This window comes from Dermacentor albipictus, chromosome 9 (genome assembly GCF_038994185.2).
Source record: "Dermacentor albipictus isolate Rhodes 1998 colony chromosome 9, USDA_Dalb.pri_finalv2, whole genome shotgun sequence".
In the NCBI taxonomy this organism is placed as follows: Eukaryota; Metazoa; Arthropoda; class Arachnida; order Ixodida; family Ixodidae; genus Dermacentor; species Dermacentor albipictus.
The window spans coordinates 27659483-27680335 of NC_091829.1; the positions used below are offsets into that span (position 1 = coordinate 27659483).

At 45.6% G+C, this 20853-nt stretch overlaps 2 protein-coding genes across 3 annotated transcripts; both read right to left on the reverse strand.

Moving 5' to 3' along the window:
• Positions 1–213: 213 nt before the first annotated feature.
• On the reverse strand, positions 214–7325 carry LOC139049630 (uncharacterized). Its single transcript, XM_070525266.1, has 4 exons — positions 7223–7325; positions 2863–3093; positions 2088–2152; positions 214–446 (listed from the first exon to the last, which is right to left on the reverse strand). Exons 1-4 carry the CDS (start codon positions 7244–7246, stop codon positions 398–400), a joined length of 369 nt encoding a protein of 122 aa, XP_070381367.1. The 5' UTR covers positions 7247–7325; the 3' UTR covers positions 214–397.
• Positions 7326–9520: 2195 nt separating this feature from the next.
• Positions 9521–20522, reverse strand: LOC139049629 (uncharacterized). Of its 2 annotated transcripts, none has more exons than XM_070525265.1 (5): positions 20448–20522; positions 19143–19194; positions 18665–18857; positions 13926–13992; positions 9521–11550 (listed from the first exon to the last, which is right to left on the reverse strand). In XM_070525265.1, the coding sequence occupies exons 3-5, from the start codon at positions 18832–18834 to the stop codon at positions 11290–11292; spliced, it is 498 nt and encodes a 165-aa protein (XP_070381366.1). In that variant the 5' UTR covers positions 18835–18857; positions 19143–19194; positions 20448–20522; the 3' UTR covers positions 9521–11289. The 2 variants fall into 2 exon arrangements, with proteins under 2 accessions (XP_070381366.1, XP_070381365.1); XM_070525264.1 differs by having other exon boundaries at positions 13917–13992.
• Between the last annotated feature and the right edge of the window lie 331 nt (positions 20523–20853).

Sequence of the window (20853 nt, forward strand, 5' to 3'; positions counted from 1 at the left end):
ATACTGGTAGTAAAAAATGCAAGTTCCTCATTAGAAAACTATTAGACAATTATGCTGTATTCAATCACTTTCGCTTCTCATGCCATTCGATTAGTATTTGATTCGGTTTTGAAGATTACTACTCGCACTCCTATGAATGTTAAATACAGGAAAAAAAGGAATGAGGCACATGAAGGTGCGTGTTACTATTGTTCGCGCAATGTAGCAGGCACCCATCGTGCTCATTCAGAGGACGTGCTACGACTACCAGTGACCTGGTGTGCCATTAGCTTTCAGATGCCCTAGTTGTAAAAAGCATATATTTCAATAGACGGCAGCAACGTAGGCTCACGTATTGTAGAAGGGTTTTAAGAAAGCCGGATAAGGATAGTCGATATAGCAGAAGTACGGGAGTAGTCTACGTTGCTTGCTGTGGTACAGCACCCGACCCGTCGATATGATGGTTACTGGAATAAAAAACAGAAGATAGCGATGTAGAACTTGACATTTTTTTATTCACACACGTGGCAACATGCAAACTGTTAAAGCACTTGGTACCCATCCAAATATTCACGACTGCTTGCGTCACTTAACTACAGTTCGCAATCAGTACTTGTAATACTACACGCAATGTATGCATAGTGTTTGCCTTGCATGTGTCGCCAAACAAGCCTCAAAGTACATTTACGAAGAAACTTTCCCGGTAAGCAAACATGACAGGGTAAACAAAAGTAATTCAATATTCAAAATTCAATATATTTAAATCGGCAAAAAACAAAGCTTATCTGTTTTAGAAACCCACACAAACGAATGCTCCTAAGGGAGTCTCTTTTTTTACATAACTCTCATTGCACTTCGTGCACATGTAATGCTATACCATTTGAACATACAATCAAGTATCTCGGAATAATATTTGATGAGCATATAACATGGAATGATCATGTGCAGTATATATGTAACAGGCTCAGAGCTGTGTCTGCGATGATGTACAACCTAAAAGGTAAAACTTCGTAGACTTGAGGCGCACCATATACATGGCGTTGGCTGAATCTATTATAACCTACGGTATTACATTGTATGGAACTTGTTCTGATCACAAAATGGGAGCAATAAACCGCATAATTAAAAGAATAGTAAACAGTGTAACCTACGGAACTATGCTGCAGCAAGCTGACAAGGAGGAACAATACAATAGGCTTGGCATACTGGAAATGCGTGAACTATTTTATTACACTGTGGTCACACGTCATTACTATGCAAAGGATTTCAAAGTACCTGTCAAGAAAAACGTTGCTCTAAGAAAGACAGAAACATACATTAAGCCACGATGCTTTACACATTACGGGAAAAAAGTAAGGGGATATTACGTGCCACAGATATTTAATGAACTTGGAGAAGCGCTTGGAAATTTAAAAACTAAACGAAAAATGACTAAATCAATAAGAAAATGGTGCTCGTCATTGCAGATAAATCACTGATAGCCTCTTGCATGTGGAAGGTTGCTTTCCAAGATTTGCTCCTAGGATATTCTGTGAGTTGTCGTATGGCTCATTGTCAAGCTATTATGATGTCCTTTATTTATTTTTTACTTAGTTTTAATTTTGGCTCGAGTTGTAGTCATTATGTCTCTATAGTTTTGTATAATATGGTTAGTCTGTACTAGTATGCCTTACTTCATTGTTTTTTGGTACACGTTCGATGATTCACTGTGCTGCCTGAACAACCAACAAGCACGCTGTGCTTAGGTTGGACAGGAAATGAAAAACTATGTACCAAATGCAGATGAATAAAAAATTTTTGATTTGATTGAATAGTGGCATTGAGTGAAGACTTCATATTTGCACGACGCCTGGCGCATCGAGGCAACAAGAGCAGATCGAGTCACTGTCTATCCATACTTGGGTATTCGTCGCTCTGCGAGAGATTAATTAACAGACAGAAACGACTAACGTTAACAGATTTAATTGGTTTATTAGCAGCCGCAGCCTTTGAAGCAGCCAACTTTCTTTGCCTATTCACCAACACAGTTGGCAGTATATTGCCGCATTCCGCCGATATCGCACATTTCTCAGAGTCTACACGGCTGAATACGGCAGAAGCCAATTTACCTCTTGTCATAAGTGTCATAGGTGGGCGGGTGGATGGTCATGATGACGATGCGCGCCTTGGAGGCCTGTGGGACATAATCGATGAGCAAGAAGTTGTCTAGGATGTCCAGAACTAAAGGCTGGTCTAGCAATACCACATCTGCATTAACACACGAAAAGTAGCCGAGCGAACGATATAAACATCACTGAAGTTAAGTGCGTCATCAGCAGCAAGCATCATCATTAGACAACAATGCGCCCAGACTTGAAAAGCAATGCTAAAGGCTGTGGCAAGTACTCTTAGCAGTTAGGGTAGGCAAGAACATATGGCGCCATTGAATGTCATTGAATGCGCATTGGCGCCATCAGGTTTACGCAGAGATCGTGCGATTGTCTCGCATGGAGTCATGTCGTATGGAGTACAGCGGATAGGTGGTTTGCATAGAATACCCGCAGGTGCCGCTCCTACAGCCTGGTATTGTAGGGACAAGGTTCTCATATGTTTCATACTATAGTAATGCTGGTGAACACTAATGACGACTGCAAAAGTTTAGCACACTCATGTGAAAGTCAAGCCTGAAAGTGAAACTCTTTTCACTAGGTTTTGTATGGACCTATGTTGCCCCGTTTTCCAGTCGATGTAGTACCGCAGTGGTAAATGGTTCTTTATTGAAATAAATTAATAAAGGAATGCAGGCACGAAATCACTGCTGATGGCACTGTAACGTTGCTGTAACTGCGTAGCGCGGTCAATGAATTCATAAGCTCAGGTAGACACGTAGGGTGCGATTCTCACTCTCGCTTTTGCATCTCTCGCAGGTCCACCAGTCTCCTGGAGCAGCGAGGCCAGCAGCGTCCGCAGCCGCACCCTCATGTCAAGCCACATGTGCCAGTCGCGACCAACGTAGGCGACACCGTGATCCAGCCTTGCCGGTGGCAAGAAGGCTCCGTGTTGTCTACGTGCAGCCGAATACCCACTTTGCATATCCTTTGGCCAGGATGTCGAGCAGGGTTGAACCCCCTTGCTCTGCATTTTGAAGTGCAAAGATATTTTTTCACTTTCACTTTATTTCCTTAAAGACCCCTCTTCGGGGTATTACATAAGGGGGGGGGGGGGAGGTTACAAAGAATGTGAGAAAAAGACTATCGAAATGTTACAAGGCATAATGCGAGGCAATTTCTTCTATGAAGGCAGATGAGCTGGGCACAGAAACGATGTTGGCTCGGCCACTCAAATATAAGTGGCTCGGCCGCTCATATTTCAAGATGCGTATGGTTTTCTACGTTTGACGTTACTTTATGTTGGCGATCCCCCTTTTTTTACGCTATTTGAAGTTAACAATTAACGATCTATGGGTGTAGATCTCGATGTAAACAAATGCGCCGCTTTGCCTAATCCCAACGCTGCGCGCTAGGACTTGTTGAATATCGGAAATCTCTACATAATGTGTAAAAGCGTAAGAAAAGGCGAGATTCACGTGCGGAAATCGGCGAGAACAAACTCCAAGGCAGCCGCCTCCGCACAAGGAACTCAACTCGCCTTTAACGGCCGCACTGCAGGCACAACAGCGTGCTTAGGCTCGCCCACAGAGTAGTGGGGAGTGCGAGGTGGTTTCCAAGTACGACAAGCTTCCTCGGAGAAGCCAATCTCTACTCATGAAATTCATAACCGACGCACACTTAACATGGGCATAGGTGCGCAAATAGACGGGCGAAAGCCCCTGTGCCTTTCCGAAGCGTTTCCAGCGGCTTCCTACAGAGGGCAGAACAGCAAAGTTTTTAAAAAAGGGACACATAGGTAACTAAAGCATGCCGCAAACTTTTTTTTTTTGCGAGCTGGACATTGTTGGTCTAATACCGAGAACTGAAATCAGTTGCTAGTAATGAACGTAATAAAGCACAATTGGAGGCAGCATCAGCGTAAATTCAAACGTGAACAATTCCGAAACTATTCAAACGTATTGTTCCGTTTCCAAATTCACCTGCATTCGTAAACGTGCTTTTAATTAAGACTCCAAAACGTATACTCGGTACTGCTACTCCACGTTTAAAAACTGACTACATAGCATATAGATTCCATGCGTTTACCATAGCAGGCATGCAAAGACGTCATACTGTGGTTCTGTTTCTGTGCTAATGGTGCAGTGATTCAAATGTGAAATATTTCATATTTGCAAAAATTAGGCCTTCATGTTAACAGCTTGCAATTATTGGATTCAGGAAATGTTTCATTAAGCTAGCTTGATGTGCCTTGCAATCGGAGCAGATAAGAAGCACTCGTCTCTTTATCAGGATTTACATACTGCGCCGATTCATTAGTTGGACTCATGCTTTTGACACTCTTCGGATACCTAATCATATAAATGTATGCCCATGACAGGTCAATGTATGACATATTCAGAGTTGTTTCTCATCAATAAGACGGGCAATGGAATGGCCCATGTTTCCAGGCTGTGGAATTGTCCTGTTTGGAGGAGATGGGTTCTGCCGTTGGAAGGATTAGATAATGTCTAGTTTATATGAACTCTGTCATTCGCATCCTTGCTTGAAGATGAGCATTCCGATTATAAGAATTTCTCGTAGACAGATTAGGGCATCTTCTTACTTATTTTTAGCGTGTTACGAAGCGTTGTATTTCGAGTGTCAGTTTGTTTTTTACCGCACATTGTGTATCATACGTTCTATTTTTATTATTTTTTTGTACCTGCCACCATACCTTCTTATCAACAATGTAGAGCCTCCCATACACATTACTCCGATGAGGGACCTCTAAGGTATTGTAAATGATCAAATAAATAAAAAAATTGATATTACATTTAGAAACTTTAGTCAACGCCCCGTAAGCGGCGCTATGCACCAGGGTCCCGTAGATATCTTCTACACACTGTCGGTAGCATCGTTTGTTTGTCGAACAGTATGCAAATTCCTGGAAACTGTGTAAAACACGCGACAAGAATTCGTTTCAACCTAAAGGCGTTGCCAGCCCTCTCGATCTTTCTTTCTTTTTTTCCAGATTCGGAGCAGCGTGCTCACCGGAAGTGGGAGAGATGACGAGGACCTCCCCACCACGGACTTCGATCGACAAATCCTTCGATCGGAAGCAACCTGCTCCGATATCACCGAAGAGCCGCTGACCCAGGCTGCAGAGGTTCAGCTGCAACGTCAGGTCTCGAACGTGCGTCAGGGCGGCCACATTTACCCTCACGACGACAAACGCGGCCGCTCGGACCACGGCTGAAAATTCCGACGAACGCGTGGTTACGCACACACAAAAATAAAGTCTGACAACACCGCTGGCCATGAGGCCGGAAGACGACGACGGCGACGTATAACACCCAGGACGTGCCAGACGACTCGCACTTCAGATGCCACTAGTCGAACTAACTATAAGTATTTGCGGGGTACATCCTGAATAGCCTAAGGATAGGCTGGGCCGAGTAACTGAAGTATAGAGCACCCATAACACGGCGGCTTGACGAGTTATCGAGTTGGAGAAGGCAGAGGAAAGACAAGGAGTGGAATGTTGGTGGATGGCATGAATAGCTTAAGAGACGGAAAACCACGTGCCACTGCAAAACTTGGCGGAGGCGTTCATAGTAGCGTATGCTGCTTGTGTACTGTGTTCCCCCCAAGCCACTAAGGTGTTTCGGAACCCTTTTAACGCTGTAATGCGTAAGGCACCTGCTGTATACTGCGCAGCTTGAGACTACGAAATTCAAGTTTGTGCACGTGAATCGGAAGTAGCGATAGTAATTCGCTGTCGCGCCAAGTGTCAATTTTGAGTAGCTTGGGAATCGAATTGCTAGCTATGGTGGGTGCTAATTACCTTTGCTAACAAATTCTATCTTCAGCACAAATTTGCACTCCATGTGGCGTGAAATGGAGAAAATTCTGCGTACGTAGAAGCGTGCTTGAGCATTGCAGGGTTAAATACTCCCCCAATAGTGCTGGTTTCAGTACTGTTGAATGATGTGAACAGCAAGCTCGTCAAAGTAAGTGTTTGAAAGCTTCAGCAGAGGACGACGAAACCTGGAGTGAGACACGTGACTTCTGCAATATTCACGGTGCATCTTGAACGTGTACCACAGGTTGAGTACATAAAAAAAAAAAAAAAATTCGAGATGGCTTATAACACTGCCGCCTGAACTGACGCCCATGTATTGTGTTGTAGGAAGAGTTGCTCGTGACGTCAACATTTTGCGGAGGTTAAGCAATCTCCGTAGAAGGAAGAGCTACTTGAATGCTCACGCCTACTTTACACCTTTTTTCTCTCTCTCTCTCTCTCTGGTGACCCGCATTCTTTTTCTGTTGGAACGAACAGCTGAGCGCAGTACTTAGCCCCAGGCTTCCATGATGCTCGTCCAAATGTCCTGCCTCGAGAATCGAGATTTCCGTCTCGTGAAGCTGCCGCCTTTCGACCCTTACGGTCATGAGAGTTTACCGGACGCCGCTAAGAAGACGTGAAGCTGTTTTCATGTCCCTGCCATCGTAAATTTTAACGTGCGTACTTGCGATGTACTTCCGATTCCCAGTAGCGGTTGTTCGTTAACTGCTGTATTTGACGTCAATTTTTTTTTGCGACATTCCGCAGCGCATTTTCGACATTGCGACATGTTTACAGGTAGTGTACATGTGCGCACGTGTAAACTACAGAAGATTGGTTGGCTTATAGCAACGTAGCCGACGTTGTGCTGCAGGCTAGCCGGCGGAAAGAGCACTCCGTGTCTCCGTGCAGCCGCGTGCTCTGCATTGAATATCGTTTGACCGGGATGTCGTGCAGGATTGAACCACCTTGCTCTGCAGCTGTCAAAGCACCTAGAACACATCGAAACATGACTGCTAGCGTCACTGAACCATAGTTCGCAATTATTGGTGGTTTTACTACTACACGCAGAGTATGCATACTGTTTGCCTTGCATGGTGCTGCAAAACAACCCTGAAATTGCAACCTACGGCATTATCCTCTCGATTTCTTTTGCGTGCGTGTTTCGACCCGCCCATAGGAATGCTTTGATTTGTGTAACAATGTTTACGAGTTTCGAAATAAACTTCAACGAAGGCAATGCATGTCTTGTCTGCATTTGTTTTCCTCATGAATGATGCCAATATAAGGAGTGATCCATTCACTACCTACAAAACAGCACAAACGTACTTACGTTGCGGTGTAGATGAGTTTTCATTGGCAGAACAGCTGATTCGTGACATTTTGGCGCTTGTCCACGCTCAAATGGAGACGGGGTCCGCTCATAAAAGCAACTGAACGGCGTCTTTTAACCGCACGTCACAGCGCTACCAAGCTGCGTCACGGATTACATTCCAAGCTTGTTTAATGGTTCAGCTGCATTAGAGGCACGGCACCGTTAATTTACGCCACTGCAAAGTGGACGCAGAGTCCAGGGTCACCGCGCAGCTAGCGTGACTGGCGGCGTCCTGTGCGCATAAGCATGGCCAGAGCGGGTTGGAGCACGTCTTATCTCGTCGGCAGAATGAACTGTGAGAGCATAGGCCGCGATAACAGCCTAGCCGGCCAAGCTACTGGTCTAGAAAAATACTGTGCAATATGTGCCGTTCCGGTAGCCGAGTGGCTTGAGTGTTCAACTCGCACCCTTGAGTACGGTGGTTCGATTCCCGCTGCCTGCATCGTTGTGGAAAAAAAAAAAAACCACAGCGCTGCGGGTGTCGAGGCTCGAACTGTCGTGAGGACGGTGGTTCGAATCCCGGTCGCTGCATCGCTAACAAAAAAAAAAACACAGCGATGTGGATTCCGGGGCTGGAAGTGTCGTCCCTCAAGGGTCGGGGTGGACGCGACGCTGGGTCCCGGACCGCAGAAGGCCACCTGCATCCTACTACCGGCGTAGCATGGCCAATGCGCGGATTGTAGGCGGTGCGCATGTCGGTGCAAGGACGCAGATAGCCTCCGGCGGTTCCGGCACCCAGCTGTACGCCCTGCACACCCAGCTGTACCGGAATGTGGCGGATAAGAGGGAGTTTTGTGTCATGGTGCACATCATTTCCTCTCGCTATCCCCCGGGTATCCTAAGAGGGTGGATACCTGTTGCTTTTGTGGGAAGTGCGGAGGACACCCCACGGAGAAGCGCGACACCACGCGAAAGAGATCACACCACACCCCTACAGAAAACCCACCCGCAAAAGACGAGAGCCCCCCCCCCTACAGCAAACCTCGCGGCGCACCCCAACCCCCCCCCCCCACCGCTATTTTGCCGCGCGACGTCTTAGAGGTCGCGCGGCAAACGTCGAGGAGAGGCCCGCGTTTCGCCGCGCGACCTCTAAGAGGTCGCGCGGCAAAATGGCGGTGGGGGGGGGGGGGGGAGGTCGAGGTGCGCGGCGAGGTTTGCTGTAGTGGGGAGGGTTCTCGTCTTTTGCGGGTCAGTTTTCTGTAGGGGTGTGATCTCCTTCGCGTGGTGTCGCGGTTCTCCGTGGGGTGTCCTCCGCACTTCCCACAAAAGCAACAGGTATCCACCCTCTTAGGATACCCGGGGGATAGCGAGAGGAAATGATGTGCACCATGACACAAAACTCCCTCTTATCCGCCACATTCCGGTACAGCTGGGTGTGCAGGGCGTACAGCTGGGTGCCGGAACGGCCACAGGCTATCTGCGTCCTTGTGCCGACATGCGCACCGCCTACAATCCGCGCATTGGCCATGCTACGCCGGTACTAGGATGCAGGTGGCCTTCTGCGGTCCGGGACCCAGCGTCGCGTCCACCCCGACCCTTGAGGAACGACACTTCCAGCCCCGGCATCCACCGCTGTCTTTTTTTTCCAGCGATGCAGCGACCGGGACTCGAACCACCGTCCTCACGACAGTTCGAGCCTCGACACCCATATCGCTGTTTTTTTTTTCCACAGCGACGCAGGCAGCGGGAATCGAACCACCGTACTCAAGGACACGAGTTGAACACTCAAGCCACTCGGCTACCGGAACGGCACACCCAACACCGTTTTTTTCTCGACCAGCAGCTTGGCCAGCTAGACCGTTGTTGCTCGCCTATGCTCTCACAGTCGATGCCTCCGACCAGATAAGACGTGCTCCATCCCCGCGCTGACCACGCTCATGCGCGCAGGACGCCGCGTCACGCTAGCTGCGCGGTGACCCTGGACTCTGCGTCCACTTTGCAGCGGCGTAAATTAATAGTGCCGTGCCTCTAATGCAGCCGAACCATTAAACACGCTTGCATTGTAATCCGTGATGCAGCTTGGTAGCGCTGTGACGTGCGGTTATAAGGCGCCGTTGAGTTTCTTTTATGAGTGGACCCACGTCTCCCTTTGGCAGAACAGTTCATTCGTGACATTCCGGCGCTTCTCCACTCTCAAGGAAAACTCTACTCGGCAACCTAAGTACGAAAAGGCTAGTTTGTAGGTAGTGAACGCATCACTCCTTACAATGGCATCATTCATGAGGAAACTGACGCGAGACAAGACACGCACGGCCACCATTCAAGTTTATTTCGAAATTCGCAAACATTGTTACACGAGTCAAACTATTCCTATGGGCGGATCAAAATACACGCACACAAACGAAACCAAGAGGAGACTGCCATAGGTGCAATTTGAGGGTTGCACTGCGGCACATGCAAGGCGAACAGTACGAATACATTGTGTGTAGTAGTAAAACCACCACTAATTGTGAACTATAGTTCGGTAACGCCAGTCACGAATGTTTCGATGTGTACTACGTGATTTCATAGCCGCAGAGCAAGGTGGTTCAACCCTGCTCCACATCCTGGCCAACGGATGTTCAATGTGGAGCATCCGGCTGCACGGAGAAAACAGTAAGCGGTCTTGTTACCGGCTAGCCTGGAGCACAGAGTCCTCTACGTTGCTATGAGCCAACCAATCTTCCGTACTTTACACGCGCGCACATGTAGACTACCGCGAAAAATGCCGGAAGGACGAATACGTTGCGGAATTTCGCAACATAACAAATGACGTCGAATACGTCAGTTATGGAATAAAGCTACTGCGAATCATATACGCATATCGCAAGTACTCACGTAAGAATTAACGCTGGCAACGACATGACGGTTTCAGAACGTCTTAGCGGCGACTCCTAAATACTGAAAACTGCCAGCCGAAAGGAGGTAGATGCACGAGAGGAAAATCGCGCCTCTGGAGGCCTAATATTTGAACCAGCTTTAAAAAAGCCTTAGGCTAAGAGATGCGCACAGCTATTCACTAGAAGAGAAATACGGAGCCCCCGAGAAAAGCACATCATAGAACTGCGAAACAAAACAAAAACCCAAAATTACGAGTATTCAGGTGGCTCTTCTTATACGGAGATTGCTTAACCTCCGCAAAAATGCTGACGTCACGAGCAACTCTTCCTGCAACACAATACACGGGCGCCAGTTATGGGGGCGCGTGATAAGCCATCCTAAAGTTTTACGTACTTAACCTGCGGTACGCCTTCGAGATGCTCTGAGAATGTCGCAGAAGTCGCGTGTCTCACTCGAGGCTTCGTCGTCCACTGCTGCAGTTTTCGAACACTGACTAACATGCTGTTCGAATCATCAAACAGCCCTGACACGAACAGTATTGGGGGAGTATTTAACCCTGCAATGCTGAAGCACGCTTCTACGTACGCAGAATTTTCTCCATTTCACGCCATATGGAGTGCAAATTTGTGCTGAAGATAGAATTTGTTAGCATAGGTAATTAGCATCCACCACAGTTAGCAATGAGATTCCGAAGCTACTCAAAATTGACACTTGGCTCGACAGCGAATTACTATCGCTACTTCCGATTCACGTGCACAAATTTGAATTTCGAAGTCTCAATCTGCGCAGTATACAGAACGTGCGTTATGCATTACAGCGTTAAAAGGGTCCCGAAACACCTTAGTGGCTTGGGGGGAACACTGTAAACAAGCAGCATACGCTACTATGAACGCCTCCGCAAAGTTTTGCAGTCGCACGTGGCTTTCCGTCCATTTAAGCTATTCATGCCATCCACCAACATTCCTCTCCTTGTCTTTCCTCTGCCTTCTCCAACTCGATAACTCGATAAGCCAAGTGTTATCGGTACTCTATACTTCGATTACTCGGCCCAAGCTATCCTTAGGCTATTCAGGATGTACCTCGCAAAGACTTATAGTTAGTTCGACTAGTGGCATCTGAAGTGCGAGTCGTCTGGCACGTCCTGGGTGCTATACGTCGCCGCCGCCGTCGTCTTCGGGCCTGATGGCCAGCGGTGTTGTCAGTCTTTATTTTTGTGTGTGCGTGAACACGCGTTCGTCGGAATTTTCAGCAATGGTTCGAATGGCCACGTCGTCGTGACGGTAAATGTGGCCGCTCTGACGCAGGTTCGCGACCTGGCATTGCAGCTGAACCTCTGCAGCCTGGGTCAGCGGCTCTTCGGCGGTCTCGGAACAGCTTGCTCCCGATCGAAGGACTTGTCGTTCGAAGTCCGTGGTGGGGAGATCGTCGCCATCTTTGCCACTGCCGGTGAGCACGCTGCTCAGGATCTGGAAAAAAAGAAAAGAAAGATTGTTGAGATGAAGGGCAACGCATGCAGGCTGAAACAAATTCTTGTCACGCGTTCTACTCAGTTTTCACGAATCTGCATACCGTTCGACAACCAGAAGATGCTAGGATAGTGATAGGACGATATTTACAGGCCCTTGTTCATAGCGCTGCTAACGGGGCGCCGGCCACAGTAACTAAACTAAATATAATAGAATTTATTTATTTATTTATTTACAGTACCTTACAAGCTCCTAATCGGAGTAATGTGTAAGTGGGGCTTTACAATGTTGATGAGAAAGCATGGTGACAGGTACAAAAAAAAAAACGCATGAAACTCTGTGTGATACTCTGTGTGGCCATCGTGTGGCGAGGTTGCCACACTAAATCACATGCTATGGGAGTGTCGGGACCTAACAAACAAGTCGGGCAGTGCCGACCCCTCCGTCTCTTCCACCGCCAGCCTCCAGTCACGCTGAATGACCGCACTGCTCAGCTCTGACCTGACAACATAACTCTGGGCCGTCCAGCGAGCCGAGGAAGCCGCTTCGAGACAATGTCTCGGAACCACGTCCGCGGCGGGTGCCCAGACCCACTAAAAGACGCCGGACTCAAATCTTGCTGATTTGAAATTAAAGTTTACGCTCTCTCTCTCTGTGTACGGTGAAAAACTAACACTCAAAATACAACACTTCATAACACGCGAAAAATCAGTAAGAAGATGCCCTAAGCTGTCTATGAGAAATGCTTATAACATGAATACTCATCTTCAAGCAAGGATGCAAATAACAAAGTTCATATAAACTAGACATTATCTAAACCTTCCAACGGCACAACCCATCTCCTCCAAGCGGGACAATTCTATAGCCTGGAAACATGGGCCATTTCATTGCCCGTCTTACTGATATCAAACATATATGAATATTTCATATATTGACCTGTCAAGGGCATACTTTTAAATGTGTAGGTATGCGAAGAGTGTCAAAAGCATGAGTCCAACTAATGAATCGGCACAGTATGTAAATCCTGATAAAGAGACGAGTGCTTATCTGCTCCGATTGCAAGGCACACATCAAGCTATAGCTTAACGGAACGTTTCCTGAGTAGTCCAATAATTTCGTAATGTTAACATGAATGCCTAATTGTTGTAAATGGGCCGCATTTCACATCTGTATCACTGCACCATCAGCATAAATAAATAGAAACCAAACCACAGCATGACCTATCAGCATGCCTGCTCAGGTTATTGCATGGGATCTAAATGCTCTGTAGCGAGTTTTTAAACATGTAGTAGTAGTCCCTAGTGTACGTTCTGGAGTCTTAATTAAAAACACATTTATAAATGTAGGTGAACTTGGAAACGGAAGCATATATTGGAATAGCTTCAGAATCGTTTACGTTTGAATTTACGCTGATGGTGCTTCCAAATGTGCTTTACTAAGTTCAGTACTAGAAACTGATTTAGGTTCTCGGTATTAGACCAACAACGTCCAGCTCACAATAAAAAAGAAGTTTACGGCGTGCTTTAGTTACCTATGTGCCTTCTTTAAAAACTTTGCTGTTCTGCCCTGAAGCGTTTTGGAAAGGCACAGGGGCTTTCGCCAGTTCATTTGTGGCACTGCGCCCATGTCGAGTGTGCGTCGGTTACGAGTTTCGTGGGTCGCGGCTGGGTTCTCCGGAGAAGCATGTACCCAAAAGCCACGTCGCACTCTGCGACTACTCTACGTTAGCAAGGCTAAACACGCTGTTGCTCCAGCAGTGCCACCGTTAAAGGCGCGCCGAGGTACTTCTGCCGAAGCGGCTGCCTTGTTTGTTGTCGCTGAAGTGCACACTTGAATCTCGCTTTGTTTAATCACTTTCACACATTCTTTAGACATTTCGCCTATTCAATAAGTCTAAGCGCGCAGCGCTGCGTGTCAAATTAACGAAAGCGGTACACTTCTTTACATCGACGTCCTCATCCACAGGTTGTTAATTGTTAGCTTCAAATATCGTTTGAAAGGCGCATCGCAAACATAAAATGTCACTACGTAGCAAAACACACACGCATATGCAGATATGAGCGGCCGAGCCACCTAAACGATATGTGTTTGCACTTCAAGCAGTGGCGTAGCAACAGGGGGGGCCGGGGGGCCGTGGGCCCCGCGTGCAAGGGGCCAGAGGGGGGGGGGGGTGACAGAAGACCTATGGGCCCCGGGTGCCAGACGACCTAGCTACGCCACTGACTTCAAGATGCATATGAAGAAGGCTCAACCCTGCTGGAATCCTGGCCAAACGATTTTCAAAGTGGAGCATCCGGCTGCACAAAGACAACACGGAGCCTTTTGCGCCGGCAAAGCTGGAGCACTGTGTCGACTACGTTGCTCACAACTGGCACCTGTGGCCCGACATGAGCGTGCGCCTGCGGATGCTGTTCGCCTCGCTGCTCCAGGAGCGAGGTGGACCTGCGAGTTGTGCCAAGGCCAGAGTGAGAATCGCACCCAACGCGTCTTCCAGAGCTTATGGATTCATTGACCGCGCTAAACAGTTACAACTACGTTACAGCGCTATCAGCAGCAATTTCGTGCCTGCATTCCTTTATTTCAATAAAGAACCATTTACCACTGCGGTACTACATCGACTAACAAACGGGGCCACATAGGTTCATACAAAACATGGTGAAAAGAGCTTCACATTAAGCTTGTCTTTTGTATGAGTATCCTAAATTTTTGCAGCCGTCATTAGTGTTCCACAGCATAACCAGTATGAAACATGCGAGCCCCTTGTCCCTACAATACCAGGTGATATGAGCGGCGCCTATGGGTAGTCTAGGCAAACTACCTATCCGCTTTACTCCATACGACATGACTCCATGCGAGACAGTTCAACGATCTCTGGGTAAAACTGTCGGCGCTAATGCACATTCAGGGACATTCAATGGCACCATGTCTTCTTGCCTGCTCTAACTGCTAACAGCACTTGCCACCGCCTTGACCATTGCTTTTCACGTCTGGGCGCAATGTTTACTGATGATGCCTTCTGCTAATAACACACGTAACTTCAGTGATGTTTATATAGCTCACGCGGCTTCTTGGTTTTTTTTTTATTGATATGATATAAGGAGATGTTGGCGCACAATTTAAGGCGCCGGCTACTCCTCATCTTTTGAGTGGTTCCGTCACACATCGTACAGGGTTCAAGGTTACATATCAAATAGTCTGTTCATCCAAGCACCAGGACTTATCACGCAGCGTTTCCACAGGAACACTATGACGTAAGGAACACATGGTACAGTCGACCAAAAAAGTTTACGGACCACGGGGTCTCAGAAAATGCTAAATATACGAGCAGCCTTTAAAAGTAGCCAGTCAAACCGTACATCACCATGTTGTTCGCATATACCAGTAAAGGCTGGAAATGGGAAAACCAGGCTGCATTTGGAGGCTGCGGAGATATTCCGCTTTTTGTCAGGTCTCTTGGTCCGCAAACTTTTTTGGTCGACTGTACATACAATATACAATGTATATGTCTCCACACTTATGTAGATGAAAGTCTCAAAAGTACAAAAGATATTGCCGCCTAATAACACATTGTCTAGTCAGCGGGTGGTACATACATCGTGTAAATGCATTATCACATACAGTCACAACAGAACAGTCAACATAATATAATTCACAAACAGATGGATATACACAGTGACAATGAAATGAAGAGAACAATGAAAGTGCTAATAACTTCCAGCAATGCCGCTGTCTTCAAGAAAACTCTTTAGTGCTTTTAAAGCGCTCTTCTGCAAGGCCGTTGTTGGCCAAGGGCCCAAAATTTTCCTTAAACTGAAAGGTCTGCGGTCTAATTTAATTAGCGCTGATTTAAGTCGGCTTCTTGGTGTGTCGTGATGTGGGCAATCTAGAAGGAGGTGATATATATCTTCCTCTACAAATCCACAATCACATTCGGGGGTTTCCGCACGGCCAATTCTGTGTAAGAAATGCTTTGTGTAGGCAGTGCCTAGCCTTAATCGATGAATAAGGGTTTCCATAGTTCTATCTAATGACAATGAAAATTTGAATTCAATAAATGGATCAATATGGTATAAGTCCGAGCTCTTAGAATTCTGGTCAAACCAAGTGTTTCTAGACATTTTGAGAGACGTTGTCCTTATAATGCAGCGTAATTCATCCTTTGATATTGGGAGTGGAGATGTATCATCTTTGAGGTGTGCTTGTCGTGCTGCTTCATCGGCTGCTGTGTTGCCAGGAATGTCACAATGCCCTGGTATCCACTGGAATGCTATTGCATGTTTCGCTTCGCTTGCCTTTGTGAGGTTTTTAAGTGTTTCATATATTATACTGTCACTGAATGTTTTCCCCTTTGTGCTGCAGAGTGATGTTAGAGCCGCCTGTGAATCGCTGAAAATTACCCATTTTTGCGCTTCTGTTACTGACAATATAAATTTTACCGCACATAGGATTGCGAACAGTTCAGCCGTTGTGGACGAAGTCGCACGAGATAACTTAAATGATTCTTGTTTGTTGAGGTGCGGTATAATGAATGATGAAGTTGAAGAGGTTGCTGTACTGGAGCCGTCTGTATAGACGTGTGTGTATCCTGAATACCGCATATATATCTGGTACAGCGCTAGTTGTTGAGCAGCTCGAATGAACATGTCTCTTTTGCTGAATATCCCATCTACTGACAATTCGATTTTTGGAACTGTAAGCAGCCATGGAGGATACTCGATGTCTGAGTTCCAAAATTCATTTCTTGGCAATATGTGAAGATTTTCTTGAATTTCTATATGAACATAACTTCTATCTCGTTTCATTATGTCTAGAGCCAATGGGTGGTTTTTATGCTGGGTTAGAAGACGGAAATAATGCCGGCATGTTTCTGTAGTTCGCATAACTGGAAATGGTGATTGGCGAGCCTCAGCTATTACAAGAGAACTAGAAGTCGCTCGTGGAACTCCTAGACATAGGCGTAGTCCTCTAGCTAAAAGTCTTTTAAGTCGCTCTTCTGAAGTGTGGGAAAGTCCGTGTAAGATGGGCGCGGAATACGCAACTTTTTGTCGTATTAATGCATTGTAAACAGTCATCATGGACGATACTGATCCGCCCCATGATGTGCCTGCAAGTCTGCGAAGTACAGTCACTACGGCATTGACCTCGTTTTCGAGTTTCTTTATGTGGGATGCCCAGGATAGCTGCCTATCAAGTATTATGCCTAGAAATCGATGCTGTGTGACAATCATTAGAGGGTGTCCTTCCAGATTAAGAGTGAAATTTTTTAACTGCCTTCGAGTGAAGGGTAATACAGCTGTCTTTGCGTGTGATAGTACCATTCCTCTCTCCCTCAAAAATTTGTTGATTATATTTATGCCGTCTTGCAATGCCATTTGAAGCAGTTGAGCATTAGACCCAGATGTCCAAATACACACATCATCTGCATACAGTGAAAATTTTAATTGTGATGGCAGCCTTCTTGGTAAATCAGCCATGACGCAGTTAAAAAGGAAGGGGCTGAGTACGCTTCCCTGTGGTACTCCCTGTTTGACAACATGTTCAGCACTCTTTCCTTCACCCGTCTGAACAAAGATTTTGCGACCTGATAGAAATTCAGAAATCCATCGCAAGGACCTGCCAGACAGACCAAGTTCCAACATGCTTAGCAAAACATGAACGTGACTAACGGTGTCAAATGCCCTCTTGATGTCTAGGAATACTGCTATAGTCATGTTCCCACGTGCACGCTCGTGCTCCACACAGGTTACTATATCTAATATTGCATCCATTGTGCATCTATGTTTTCTAAAACCTACTAAGTAGTTGGACAGCACTTTCGTTTCATTACACCACCATTGAAGTCGCGCGTCAATCATTTTCTCCATTACTTTGCATAAACAACTTGTCAAACTAACAGGGCGGAAGGATTCAAGGCACAAGGGCGTCTTACCAGGTTTTAAAATTGGTATGATTCGAGCGACTTTCCAAGAATCAGGTACAGTTTCCTCTATCCATAAGTTATTATAGATGTCTAAGAGAGCATTTGTACCTGTCGGTCCGAGGTTTCTTAGCATATTGTACGTAATGCCGTCCGGCCCAGCAGCGGACTTTTGGCGACATGATGCAATTGCACATTGAAGCTCGCTTAATGTGAAAGTATGATCTAATTGAGGATGTTGGGCCCAGTAGCAAGCAGTAATTTTGCGCTTAGCCAACACTGCTGAAATATCAAATTCTCCACATTGCGATGAAAAAGCAGGTCTGGAAATAAGCTCACAAAATTCATCTGCAACTATTATTTCACACGTGTCCCGTGCTACAGCGAGAGCACGAAATGGGAAGCTCTGTGTTACAGGTCCGCTTAAAGAACGAATTACTAGAAAAATTCGTGGGACAGCCGTGTAAGGGGACAGCGTGCCGCAGAAGTCGCGCCAGCGCCGTTTGCCTAGATTTTCCATTCGTCTGCGCATTACATTGTGTATTTTCTGAGCATTTCTGTATGCTTCTAAACTTCCACTCCGTCGGTAAGCTCTTTCGGATCGGCGTCGGATGGCTCTTAGGTGCTCATATTCTCCGTCAACTGCAGCATAATCTTTTGGAATTGGGACCTGCCTTGTGCATATGTTCATATTGTCCTGCAAAAATTCTGTAAATTTTTCCACTGTTGCATGTTGATTAATTTGATCCGTTAGGCGGTACCGAAAAGCTTGCCAGTTGGTTAGTCTGCTGTAACGCCTGATATCACAGTGCATGCTAGGGTGGTTAACAAGGATGGGAAAATGATCACTTCCGCGCGTTTCTATATCTGTTGTCCATCCCACACCGTTCACTAGATCATGTGAACACAGGGTAACATCTATGCAGCTCGAGTAATTATATCCACGAAGGAATGTTGGCGACCCATCGTTTAAAACAGTCAAGTTGCATTTATCTATGGCGCACTCTATAACGTTACCCCGTGCATCACAATGATCACTGCCCCAGATGATGTTGTGTGCATTGAAGTCGCCACATATAAATACATTAGAATGAGCTATCTTGAAGATATCCACTAGCGCTTCTACTGAAATCCGGTTTGAAGGTTGTAGATATAGATTAATCACTGTTATACAGAGCTTGCCAAAGGATACTTTACTTGGTTAATGCTTGCTTCTTGGTTAATGCAGATGCAGTATTGCTAGACGAGTACATTTCTGTCTTGGACATCCACGACAGCTTCTTGCGCGTGAAGTCCGACAGGCCGCCAGGGTGCGCATCATCATCATGACCATCCACCCACCCACCCACCTGTGAGATCTTCACCATGATGACATGAGGTAAATCGCCGCCTGCAGTATACAGCGGTGTAGATGGTCAGCCGTGTGCGATATAGCGAGAATGCGGTAACATACTGTCAACTGTGTTGGTGAATGGGCAAAGAAAGTTGACTGCATCACAGGCTGCGGCTACCATTAAAGCGATTAAATCCAGTTGGACGATTTTTATCGGAAGACCTCATGTCATTCGTCTTTTCTGTCTGTTAAATAATCTCTCGCGTAGCGGTGAATACCCAAGTATGGATAGCCAGTGATTCGATCTGCTCTTGTTGCTTGAAACACAGGTACATGTTTTACCTAGTAATGTTCAATTGCAGAACGAATAGCCTGTCTCGTGGGGCAAGCAGATCTGCACAGAAAAGAAAGAAAATTAAGATAGCAACCCAAGACTACTCAATGCCAGGACCTCCTGGCACTGCCAACTCAAATCTGTTTGCACGTTTGAAATATGAAGAAACCAGAATAATTAAGTTATTCTTGGTGCTCTGCTTAAACAGTACCTCCAAGATAAGAATGGAATGACACAATGCTGACGTAACTCATACAGTGCGTCTACATCTCATTGAAAGAGCAGGGCACCATTGTGACGCTTTACGTCACGTAGTCCAAAGGACCAGAAAGCATAAGGTTGCTTGGATATATCTATAAACACACACACTTGAAAAGAGAAACATGATTTTCAATTGCAAACAGCCTCTTCGTGCGAAATTTAATATTGCGCATCAGCAAAACACTGCTGATATGGTTTTGCAAGATTACTTCCACTTGACGTACACAAAAAGCGCATAATAAAGCAAAGAAACCTTGATGCACAATTACAGACCAATAAAGTGTTCGCCCAGCCCTCTTCTTACTTCTCTAAAAAGCTTTAAGAGGAAGCTTTAGCTCGGGTGTTACTATCTAAATACACGCAAAAGGAGAATTCGTTTTTCTCGGCGACCACAGCACAAAGTTTGACGAGGTTTCTGCATTTAAAAGAAAAATTTAATATCTAGTGACTGTTGGTTTTAAATTTTCGATTCATGTCATCAATCTTTTATAAAAAATTGGGAAAACTCGCTAAATTTCACAAAACGAAACTATGATGTTTATAACTTCGTAACTCGGCAAGAAAAAAATGATACCGCATTTTTGTGAAAGGTATATAATAATACATCTAAAGCAGACAAATTTGATATGTTACACATGAATCTAAGAAAATCTAGTAATATGGAAATATGGCTTATGCAGAACCCTTGTACACATCGTCGTAAATACATGTGGGATGTAAATTGACACATTAAATTTGTCCGCTTTGAATGATGTAATGGATGTCGTTTACAGAACCGCGATATCTGTTCCTGATGCAGAGCTATTAGTTCGTGAACTTCGTGCTTCTATATTTTTTTCAAACTTCTGTATTTTTGAAAAGCTTTTTAACAAAATTCAGGCGCTAAATAGAAATTCCGCTTCCAACAGTCACTAGAATTTAACTTTCTCTCTCAAATGCAACAAATTTCGTTAAAATCGGTCCAACTTTTTATCTCAGAAGAAGCTTCTTTGTCAGTCTCCAAGTCTCTGCCCCATATGTCAGCAATGGAAAAAAACACACTCATTGCACACCTTCGTTTTCAATGATAATGGTAAGCTTCCAGTCAGGAGTTGGCAATGTCTGTCGTATGCGATCCAACCAATTTTTGTTCTTCTGTGAATTTCCATCTTGTTATCAAGGTTCTCTGGAATTATTTGACCTAGGTAAACGCACTACTTCACAGATCTTCAAATGCCCATGTACTAACTCATTTAAGACAATACACTTATTTAAAAATAAAATGTTCTCGCGGTAAGAAAAGTACTATAGCCCATTAAAATGGCTGCACAGCCCTGTTCACACTTCCCTAAAAAGCTACAACTGGACTAACATATCGCAACCCCTGCTAATAAATATATAGTGACACTCATTTACACGAAATTACGGGAATCGTTTGTCAACCAACAACAAAGGACAATAGACCGTTAAAATGTCCAC

What these genes read in the sequence shown, in the direction of transcription:
- LOC139049630 (XM_070525266.1), bottom strand. Translation starts at nt 7,246, where the DNA reads ATGAAAACTCATCTACACCGCAAC. An exon ending in AAACTCATCTACACCGCAAC is followed by an intron (nt 3,094 to 7,222) that starts GTAAGTACGTTT and finishes TTCAAAATGCAG; the next exon opens with AGCAAGGGGGTTCAACCCTG. An exon ending in CGAGAGATGCAAAAGCGAGA is followed by an intron (nt 2,153 to 2,862) that starts GTGAGAATCGCA and finishes TATGTCCCACAG; the next exon opens with GCCTCCAAGGCGCGCATCGT.
- LOC139049629 (XM_070525264.1), bottom strand. Translation starts at nt 18,834, where the DNA reads ATGGTGAAGATCTCACAGGTGGGTGGGTGGGTGGATGGTCATGATGAT. An exon ending in AAGAAGCAAGCATTAACCAA is followed by an intron (nt 13,993 to 18,664) that starts GTAAAGTATCCT and finishes CACAACTCGCAG; the next exon opens with GTCCACCTCGCTCCTGGAGC. An exon ending in TCGGGCCACAGGTGCCAGTT is followed by an intron (nt 11,551 to 13,916) that starts GTGAGCAACGTA and finishes CTTTTTTTCCAG; the next exon opens with ATCCTGAGCAGCGTGCTCAC.